The 11,684-nt window shown below is 37.6% G+C and overlaps 1 protein-coding gene across 1 annotated transcript; it reads left to right on the top strand.

The window, feature by feature from the left end:
- The first annotated feature begins 3,671 nt into the window (after positions 1–3,671).
- Positions 3,672–11,478, top strand: LOC114270949 (gamma-tocopherol methyltransferase, chloroplastic). The gene is made up of 6 exons (XM_082869037.1): positions 3,672–4,207; positions 8,303–8,472; positions 10,086–10,190; positions 10,334–10,537; positions 10,941–11,043; positions 11,134–11,478. Exons 1-6 carry the CDS (start codon positions 3,796–3,798, stop codon positions 11,235–11,237), a joined length of 1,098 nt encoding a protein of 365 aa, XP_082725163.1. The 5' UTR covers positions 3,672–3,795; the 3' UTR covers positions 11,238–11,478.
- The last annotated feature ends 206 nt before the right edge of the window (positions 11,479–11,684 follow it).

Raw genomic sequence — 11,684 nt, 5'->3', positions numbered from 1 at the left:
TTCCAGTTCATTGGTGAGCCCAAAAGGCATCACCAGAAACTCATAGTGGCCATACCACGTACGGAATGCCGTCTTCGGAATATCCTCCTCCCTGACCTTCAACTGATGGTAACCCGATCTCAAGTCTATTTTAGAGAAACAACGGGACCCTTTCAACTGGTCAAACAAATCATTTATACGGGGCATAGGGTACTTATTCTTAACCGTAGCCCGATTCAATTTCCGGTAATCAATACAAAATCTCAAGGCACCATCTTTCCTTTTAGCAAAGAGAGCCGGTGCTTCCCACGGCGAAACACTAGGGTGAATGAAACCCTTATCCAGTAACTCTTGGAGTTGAATCTTCAACTCACTCAACTCGGCTGGGGCAAAACGATAAGGTACCATAGAAATCGGCGCCGTGCCGGGCACTAAATCGATGGAGAAATCAATCTCTCGATGAGGTGGCAAACTAACGAGATCCTCGGGAAAAACATCCGAATACTCACAAACCACTCTCGACAATACAATCTGGGTCTCATCACACTCATCACTCATAAAGCTGGCGAGAAGACCACTAAGCTCACTCCGCCCTCGCGGATCATACACCGATGACAACACACTACCAACTCGATCCCCCAAGAAATGGAAACAATTCCCGCTCAAGGTACATACTGTGACCCTTTGGCGGTAACAATCAATAATAGCCCGGTATGACGATAACCAGTCCATACCCAAAATAACATCAAAACCCGACATAGCCATAACTACAAATGAAAATTGAAGCCGGCGATCGGCGACCTCTATATTGCACCCTCTATACCCTTGTTTCAAAACCAATTCCCCCCCAACAGGTGATACTACACAAATAGAAGATGCTAACTGTGCCAACTCCAGCCCCAAAACAGATGCAAATGCAGCAGATATAAAGGAATGAGATGCACCTGTATCAATCAACACATTGGCAATCGAGTTGCAAAACAAAAAGGTACCTCTCACAATAGATGGAGCCGGTACTAGATCCTACACGGTAACAACATACACACGCCCTGAAGGCCCCTGATCTACCTGCTCACCTCTCAGAGCAAAAGACCGCTGCACAAACTGGGACGACGAAGCTCCCTGATTGGCCCTCGAGGCCTGAACTGACTGAGTCGACTGAAAACTTTGCCTCGACCCAGATGCTCCAGATATGCCACTCAATTGCGAGCAAAACCTCTTCAGGTGCCTCGCCTAACCACACTAGTAGCAAGAAAGCGGCTGACCTCTGCCCTGACTATGGCTCTGAGGTCGAGCCGAAAATGAAGCTGCTCTCTGACATCCTCCCCTCTACGGGCAAGTTGGAGACTTGTAGCCCAGCTTACCACATTTGTAACAGGTGATGTCTCCATGACTACCTCTCCCAGAGCCTGCACTCGGCACTGGAAAGGTCGATCTAGCAACAATACCCTAGGACTACTGAGGATTAGGACCCCTCTGCCTCCTACCGTCCCCCTGACCATCCTGACTCATCTTGGAGCCCCTCTGCCTCTCCTCCTCTTCCTGCATCATAATCTCCATATGGGCCGCAACATCCACAAGGCGCCCATAGTCTCGGGTCATAGAACCCCCGACTCTTATCTTGAGGCCATGCCTAAACTTCCTCTCAAACTCGATACAACGGCGTTCCTCAGACGCCACAAGCTTAGGTGCGAACCTGGATAAGCTAGTAAATGCAGCCTCAAACTCGGCCACTGATAAACTCAGCTGCTTGAGCTGACAAAACTGGTCCCTTAGCTTCTCCCTGACAGCTGGAGATAGAAACTTCTCATGGAAAGCATCTACAAAAGCCTCTCAAGTGCCACCAATACGACTCCTCATATACTTCCACCACTAACCCGCACCCCTCTTAAGCTGGAAAGATGCCAAGGTCACCTTCAAAGCCCCGTCTTCGATGCCAAGCATCTCAAATGTCTTCGTCATCTGCTCCAGCCACTCATCAGCCTTAAGTGGCTCCTTAGGATCCCCAACAAACTCATCCGGATTAGACCGGAAGAACTCCCTCTTCAGAAAGGAAGGCCCTGCATCAACAACCTGGGCTTGAACTGGATTCTCGGCTCTGAGAATGCCTATGGATTCCCTCATAGCTCCTGCTATCTCGCGGGTTAAGGCACCCATGGCCTGCTGACCCACTGGCTCGGCCACATTGGCCTGACTAACACCCTCCTGCTACGCCGGAATATCATCCGGTATAGGCATCTCCTGTCTACCACGCCTACCACGTCCTCGTCATGACATCCTAATAAAGGTAACGAAGAACATTAGCACATTCATAAATGTGCCGAAGCTAAAACACTCGTGTCCTAATGCATGGACAACTGTAATTCATTCCACGTAAGCACATAATCACATAAGCACCTACGAATTTCATTTCTAGATAATGATAGTCCCGAGGCGTTACTAGAGTTCCGGTTAGAAACAGCATTGATCAAGTGCTTTTCCAACAAGACTCACAGAAACCCAAGGATCCAATCAACATCCTAGAAACTAAATCTCATACCCAAATAGTCACATAAACATGTTTTCACATAAGTACATAACATTACATCTAAGTCTCTACCAAGCGAGACAAACCCATTGTGATACTAATCACTTCCCACATACCCAAAGTATTCAAATCCGGTACGCTCTGATACCAAGTTGTAATGCCCTCAAAATAAACCCATAAATCATACATTCTTGACATGCTTAGACATAAGAGAATGAATCATAATTACATTTCATCAAAGTATTCATTACAAAGGTATTACATGTTGACAACAAAAGTAAATACCCTATAGGCCTACAACTTTCAAAGTCAACACTTGGTTACAAAAGAAGAGTCCTAACTCTACATAAAATAAGCCATTGGCTTCATATACATGGAATACAACAAAAATAAACAAAAGAGTCTTCAACTCCCACAGCCATCCAAGCTAAGATCTCGGAGGCGGTATAATACCTGAACCTGAAAATGATATCCCATATAGGGTGAGTCAACGCCCAGTAGAGATATGCTAAACATAATATGAGCAATAACTAAAATATTAGCATTTGATAAATGTTTAACTCACATAAATCAATTCATATCCCATTTCAATTACATACAAATGTGTCCATGTTTCATTCCATTTTCCATTTCTTGAGAATTGGAAGCCATAGAGAGAGATATGGAAGTTTGAATGAAGTAGAAAATTGAGTTGAGGGTAAGATCAAATGAGAGGAAATGTCTTATTTATAGTTGAAAAGTAAAAAAATATGACCGTTGAAAAAATATGACCGTTACAAATTTATGGCCGTTGAAAAAATATGACCGTTTAAAAAATACGACCATTGAAAAAATATGATCGTTACAAATTTATGGCCGTTGAAAAAATATGGTCGTTTGAAAGATACGGCAATAGAAAAATGTAACTTTTACAAAAATATAATTATATGTAAAAGAATGAAAAAAATAATAATTTGAAAGAAATTATTATTATTATTTTTTAGATAGGAAAAAAATTAAAGTATAAGAATATTTTAATAGAAGATAGTTAAAGTAGATAGCCTTGTTAGAGTGTATATTCAAAAAAATAAGTAATTAAAATAATAAAGTGAAATTTTGAATAGTAATTATTTTAACTATCCTTGGGATACTCTAAAAATAAGAATCTGAAAAGCCCACTTAAGTCGGGCCGAGTCTAGGCCTGATAAACCGGGCCGGACCATTGTTAGGTCCCTATCCCTAGCCAGGCAGTACAAACCGTTAAGTAAACTAATCATTCCATCCTGAAGTACGAAGGAAGTTTGCTAAACATGATAAGTGGCTCCTACAACTGCACCACATATCGCCTCCCAACTTCCCCCGCAACAGTCGGTGTGGGTCCTACTCCGCCGCTGTCTCAGGGACCACCGGCGCCATCAATAGGACTCTGGAAGAAGAAGAAGATGAAGCTTTCAGTTTCAAGAGCGAGTGCGTCGACGAAAGGTGCGGTGTACACAGAGGCTGAGGCTGAGGAGGAAGGTAAGCTCCAGCTCCAGAAAGGGATTGCTGAGTTCTACGACGAATCATCGGGGTTGTGGGAGAACATATGGGGAGACCACATGCACCACGGCTTCTACGACCCTAACGCCGCCTCTACCACCACCACCGATTCCCTACTTTCCGATCATCGCTCCGCTCAGATCCGTATGATCGAAGAGGCTCTCCGATTCGCCGGTGTTCCAGGTAATTTATTTCTTATTTGATTTGATTTGATTTGATTTTTTTTTTAAATAAACAGAAATTCTTATATTTTCAGTGATTGTTTTGTTCAAACCTGGTGTGCCTCTAACTGGACCATTTTACTGCGTTCTAATCACTGATTTTTATCATTAAAGATAAGAGCAATAGGAGGAAGAAATTGACAGCACAAGGATTAGGTGATTTCGGAAGAACCATGTTTTGGATTAGTAACTCAAAATTTCCATGTAAAAATTTGATGGAAAGCTTGATATGATATAATATGATGCACTCCAACTCGTTTTATCAATTTGGCCAGTCGTCTGGTAAGAGTAAATTTTTATCCTGATTCGTTTCAAACCCAGTACGAGTAAAAATTTGATGAAATGCTTGATATGATACGATATGATATGATGCATTCCAACAACAGGTTTCATCAATTCGGCCAGTCATACGGTAAGAGTAAATTTTTATCTTAATTCGTTCCAAACCCAGTACAAATTTGATAAAAAGATAAAGCACTCCTTGATTTGATGACAAAAAAGTAACTCTTGCTCATTTCATATGGGTTTGATGCTATGGTTGGAGTAGAAAAAATGGGCATGTTTCATCAAATTTAAATTTGAAGTAAAGTCTGAGTAAGGGTTGGATACCCTCTAAAGAGGGGGAATATGTGATAAAATGGGAAGAAATGTAGAGAATTTTATTATCTTCAAAATGAATCTCTCCATGGAGAGAGACTGAAAAAGACAAAAAAACATTAAATTATTTTTTGTAATACCAAAATTACCATTTAAATATAGAAGAAATAAAAATAAAAATAAGATTGTCATCTATAAAAGTTTTTTTTTTTCTTTTCTTCAAGGTGGGTGAGAAATAATTATGTTTTCTCTTATTTTCTCTCCTATTTATTTATCCAAACAGAAGGAAGAGAAAATATAATCTTTTGTCTTTTTTTCTTTTTCTCTCCTGATTTATATACTCATTTCATTTCTTTTCCCTCCTTGTTCCCAAACAGAGTGAGTGAAATTGTTCTCTCTTAAAATTAACATTTCCAAAGCCGATAATTTGGGAGAGAAAAGAAATGGGTAATTATTAACGTATTATAATTATTGGGTTAGACTTTGAACCTGAGAAAATTTGAGGGGTCTGTGGGCTTACCACTGGTCCATTTTGATAATTTAAATCGTTTATTTTGTAGGCCTCGAGTGTATATCATTTATGAAAAAAATTAAATTGATTTGATAATCATAATCCATTCATTTTATCACATTTATCGTTGACAAAATAGATGACGACAAATATGTTTTTCAAATTAAACCATCCAAAAAAACACGGTAAAATAAAAAAAGAAAATTATGATGGATTCACCTAATTTTTTTCATGGATGATATAAATTTAAGATCCTACAAAATGAACGTTTTGGATCATCAAATCAAGACTATTGGTGAGTACCACTGGCCCCTCAAGTCTTGAGGGAAGCACAATCTTAATTTATAATATCAAAATTGTCTGGAAACTAAAACATAAAAATTTATTTTGGTAATATAACCTGTAGTAGTTTGGTTTCAGTTCTTTTATGTGGGCTATCCAAATAAGATAGGAATACCTTTTATTTTATTTTCCCTTCAATAAAACTAATATTTTCTCCTCTTTGTTTCTCTCTCTCTCTCTCTCTCTCTCTTAAATCAACAAATAATTTATTATTCCCAAACAGATTGTAAATTAGGTACTACAATCTTTTAAGTACTTGAATATAGAAATTTTAGGCTGATTTGTGGTGGTTCTAATGAAGAATTTTAACCTTGTTCAAAAAAAAAAAAAGAAAAAAAGGAAGAAATTTAACAATAGTCTGGGTCTTTATCTCGATTTGTTCCCAAGTTTCACGTGGTCAATGACTTGCTTGTTTCTTCATTACGCATCAGTGAGTCATCCTTCTGTTTATTAATCCTTTTAGAAAACATTTTTGGCTTTTCTGTTTTAATTGAGTCATGTGAGCACTGGCTGTGCTGCTGGTATTTTCCTTGCCAAAGAGCAGATGGTGGAGTTGTTGACTGCTATGTGCTATGGTAAAGTATTGTTAAGGGCTATGATTGGAAAAATAAATTCAGCGGACAGACAGAAATATAAAGAGGGAGAGAGATTTTTTACATGTCTTGATGTCACTACAACTGTGGAAGGCAATGAGCTGGTGACTACTTGATCAGGGCAATGATGACATGAGAACAAAAGGATAGGAGAGAGAGAGAGAGAGAGAGAGAGAGAGAGAGAATTTTTAGGACATGATTATTTGTTTAATTAAAAAGCATAAAAGAGGGAAACTGGCAAAAAACTGGTTTCTCCTCATCAAATTTTTGTGTTCCAAACATCTGTTATGCTAGCTGTTGGATTTTTTTTTTCTTCTCTCTGTTCACATTTTTTTTTTGTCTATTCAAAATTTTGTAATGCACACATGTAATGCACTCTAAAAATAGCAAACAAGGTCATAGACAAAGAAGTGGATGAAGAAGGAAGAACAGACTATGGAAGAACCATTTGCAGTAAAAATAATAACAGGAGAAGAGGAAGAAACATAATTACTTTGAGTGGATAAGTTAGGTGTCTTGTAATGAGAGGAGTCGGAATCTAATATCCATGCAGTGGGTTAGAGACCAGATGCATAGGAACCTTGCAAACCTGGATGCATAAAGGACATTGTAGAAACATAGGACGAAGTTAAGGAAAAAGATACAAGCATAGGCTGTAACTGCCCAATCATAGGCTGCACTGAGGAAGGTGAAACATTGCTTGAGCTAGGAACTGTAAATTTAAGACACATAATTATTCCAATGTCCTTCCTAACGACAAAAACTTCACATGTCAAAAGCGACATGCGGTTTTGACATTCCTGTAACCCGAGTGAGATAAGCAGATGAAGTGGTTAACAGTGGAGGCTGAATGTGTGTCTTGGTGTCCTCATACATGTCTAGATAATAGAAGAAATCCAAGTTAAAGTTCCTTGGGTCGTGCTGAGCTGTGGCAAATGTAGTCTGAATTGCTTTCAACTAGTCTGAATTTGAATTGCAGATCCACTGGTGTGTGATTAATGCTGGCCATAGATGGGTTGTATTGGGGCGGGTCAGAGCTTTGATTCAGACAGTTTGTGCGAACAAAGGAGGCTGTGATGTGAACGATATAGAGAACAACTTGATGGATTTGATTCAATTCAAGAGAAGAAATTCCCACTGAGGTTGCCACTAGTTTGCGATGGTGATGCACTGGAACGGAAGAAGAACCAGATGATACCTCGAAGAGAAAGAGAGAGTAGGTTTGAGATGGTGATCCAACATGGTATGAGAAGAACAAAACCCTAAAGACTGAACTACTCCTATATTAAATACTTCTATAACTTAACCAAAATACATTTCTCGTATCCAATTTACACTAAGTCTTTTCTCAAGCTTCTATGGTTTTTAGGTGAGCCAATGGAGCAGCCAATTGGGTGGCGGTTTCAGCCAAGTATGGATTGTTACTTCTTGTCTGGTCTTTCATTTTACCATCCCTGATCATCTGAGAGAGATTTTGGAGCTTGATCTCCCAGGTTGTGAAGTGGGATAGTTTTCATTTTTAGCGTCGATGTTCCAACTTGCTTTGCTGTTCTGTTTTAGTATTTTCTTTTTTTTTCCCCCCTCACCTGATGTTGCTTGGACCAAAAAAATGGTAAGAATTTATTATATTGTCAAATATAAATAAACTAAGAATTTCTTAGAAAAATCTAATCCAATGTTTGAACTAATTTCTGCTGAAATTAGAATTTGGTCATTCCTGATAGGATTCATTTCGTTCTCATTGTATTTTTCTTCGTTTGTTTCTAGTCATTATGCAGCTTTGTGGCGCTCTACATTATCTGAGTTTGTAAGTTCCGTAGGGAAAAGGTTTGGTGAAGTTTTGTCGATGGGAAGTGTTGCTTGTCTCATTATTAGAAGCTCTCTCTCTCTCTCTCTCTCTCTCCCCCCGTGTATGTGTATATGTGTTTCTCTCATATGCCTATTTGTGAATGGAGGTTACCTTCTACATGTTTCTTTTCTTTATGTTTTAATGTTTCGATGAATTGGTTTGCAGAGAATCCAATGAAGAGACCTAAGAGTATTGTTGATGTTGGATGTGGAATTGGAGGCAGTTCTAGATATCTAGCTAGGAAATATGAGGCCCAATGCCAAGGCATCACCCTGAGCCCCGTCCAAGCCCAAATGGCTGAAGGTCTTGCTGCTTCCCAAGGATTAGTCAACAAGGTTTGTGTGAGCTTTATTATGCTTTCCACTTTCCAGCTGGTTTTTGAAAATGAGCAAGGGAAGGTAATGGAAACCCTTAGTGTACCTAAATTTCAGTTGACCTCAGTCTATGAGATTATTGTATCTCGCCTACCTCCATGGAGTATATGTTGTCTGCATCATTTAAATTATTCGTTTTATGAAATCTCACTTATCTCTTGGAGTAGATGTTATCTGCATCATTTAAATTATTCTGTTGAAATTTGGTTGGTGCATGGGTTTGAAATTCCATTTGGTCCTAGTTAAGAGTATAGTTTATCATTCTTTCACTATCTTAGAATAGGGGAAGAAAACTATTGCATGGAATAAGCAATGCTCACCCGAGCCTCAGGGGAGGTTGATATTTTCAAGTATTTCTGTGGGACATTTCTGATTGCCATGCTACAATTATGACTGAGAAAATCAATCAAGCCCATAAGATTTGTCATAGAATGCCTTCTTTGAAAGATAAAATTCAGTTATCTGAACTGTTGTTATCTTGGTGTGGGGGAAAAAATCACTATGGCAATTATGATTATTCATTTCATTGCAGGTGCACATATAATCTGTGGTTTAATTGTTCAATTATATTGATTTTAGTTTGTCACTGGTTTTTCTTAGACACATCTGATGGAACTCATTGAGAAAATGGTTCCTGTCTCTATTTTATTTTATTTTTGGTGAATTACACTAACAGTCCCTATAGTTTGGTGCTTGTGTCACTTTGGTCAAAATCATCAAAAATATTAATCTCACGGGCAAAATCATCAATTTGATAAAATATAAACTAATTTGACAAAAATAAATGTCAAAATTTTTTTTTGAATTTTTAAAAATTATTTTTATCCACTAAAGATAAAATTATGTAAAGTTGATAAATCTTTTAGACATTTATTTATTTTACCAATTTTTTTTTTTTCTATTATGTGTTTGGATGATGATCATGTAATGGCCCATTCGGGGTCGGGATCGGGGATCCCCGTCGGGCCGGTTTCAAATTGCCATCATTACTAATGGGCGATCGTTTTTATTTTCATTAAATTAGTTTTCATTTTTTCAAAAATCAAATATGGAGACAATTTTTATATCATTGTTAAACCAATCCATTAAATAAAAAAAATCAAAACTAAAAATCTTTAATATATTAAATATATTGATTACACATTAAAATCTTAATAACCATCTATTACATGATCATCATTCAATCATATAATAAAAATTAATTTAGTAAAATAAATAAATAAATATCTAAAAGATTTATTAATTTTACATAATTTTATCTTTGGTGGGCAGAAATAATTTTTAAAAATTCAAAAATATTTTTTTGACATTTATGTTTGTCAAATTAGTTTATATTTTATCAAATTGATGATTTTGCCCTTGAAATTAAGCAATGGTATATTCAATTGTCCTTATTTGAAACAAGATTCGAAATTCATGATCAAATGTGTCACAATTAAAAAGTGAAAGATCAAAATGACAGGAGCCCCAAACTATAGGGACTAGTAGTGTACTTCGCTCATTTATTTTCTTGACTTTAGACAATAAATGCTAGCCATGGATGGTTTTGTGTGACCAAGGTGAACGATTTGCAGGTTTCCTTCCAAGTTGCAGATGCTTTAAATCAACCATTTCCTGATGCACAATTTGATCTGGTATGGTCCATGGAGAGTGGAGAACACATGCCTGACAAAGCAAAGGTTCTTTATCTCTCACTCTTACTCCTCTGTTACTACGATCGATACTTCAAATCCAAGTCATCAAACCTAAGTTCTTGATTTTTGTACTGCTTTTATGGGTATTTGATTTGGTTGTCTCACATTATACTCTCTCATACTGATAGTTCGTTAATGAGTTGGCTCGAGTAGCAGCACCTGGAGGTACGATTATAATAGTAACTTGGTGCCATAGGGACCTCTCCCCTTCTGAGGAATCTTTGCGGCCGGATGAGACGGCTCTATTGAAGAAGATTTGTGATGCTTATTATCTTCCGGCCTGGTGTTCTACTTCTGATTATGTAAAATTACTTCAATCCCTCTCTCTTGAGGTATTAATTTCTTCAGTTGACCAATCTTTTATATATATATATATATATATATCAGCGACAAAAGAAATTTATTAAAAAAGTGAGCAAGTACATGAAGTCCACCAAAATTAAGATAAAAGAAAAACCATGAATCTCATACTCATGACAGTCCAATCTCTATAAATTCAAACATGATACTTCTATACATGGTCTTATATATACCTGACTCTCTTATTTTCTGGGTTTTCATGTCCTGTCATAATTGGATATGTGTCGAAAAATAGTCAACCTAACTCCCTAATAGATTAATCTGAGTATCCAAGCAATATGATTTTTTGACTGCACGGCTATTGCTTATATATATATATATATATATATGTATGTATGCAAGACAACGAATTCGTGATGAACTTTCTCGTGGCAGGATATCAAGGCAGAGGATTGGTCTGAGCATGTTGCCCCATTTTGGCCGGCTGTGATAAGGTCAGCATTGACATGGAACGGCTTCATATCATTGCTGCGAAGTGGTAGGTTGTTTTATGGAATGCATTTGGTATCTTGTTGTTGCCACTTTCTTTGTGCTTTGTTTTACATTCCTGACTGGATAACTTGATCAGGATGGAAAACCATAAAAGGGGCGTTGGTGATGCCATTGATGATCCAAGGATATAGGAAGGGTTTAATCAAGTTCGCTATCATCACATGTCGAAAACCTGAATAATTACGAAAGAGATAAAGAAAGATGTGCGACAACAAAGAGGCAAGGAGACCAATCATGGATGTTTTGGCTACCGTTACTCAGGTGGTATGTAATAATTGTAGTCCTATCACTTATTTCTATACTCATCTCTTTGGAACCTCGTAGAGGCCCACCGGATTCTGGTAGACATAAGGTCCGGTTTTGTAGTGAATAAAATTAAGACTTGAACGATCAAAATGAAACATAGGTGTATTTTTGTTCTTGTTGTGCTAGTAGTTATCTCTCTTCTTGCTGCTCGATTGATCCACTAAGAGATCAACATCTCTCATATATAAGTTTTATTTGGTGGTTCCGGAGCACTATGTGATCGTGTCCTAAGCAATAGGGGATATGTTAATATTTTTTTTAGAAAAAATAAGAACAAAATTAACATTTGAACATTTTAATTTTATTATTTTTTGCACAGCC

The sequence above is a fragment of the Camellia sinensis genome, chromosome 5 (assembly GCF_055761805.1).
Source record: "Camellia sinensis isolate YWXY chromosome 5, ASM5576180v1, whole genome shotgun sequence".
Classification (NCBI taxonomy): Eukaryota; Viridiplantae; Streptophyta; class Magnoliopsida; order Ericales; family Theaceae; genus Camellia; species Camellia sinensis.
This window is presented reverse-complemented; position numbering and strand designations above follow the sequence as displayed.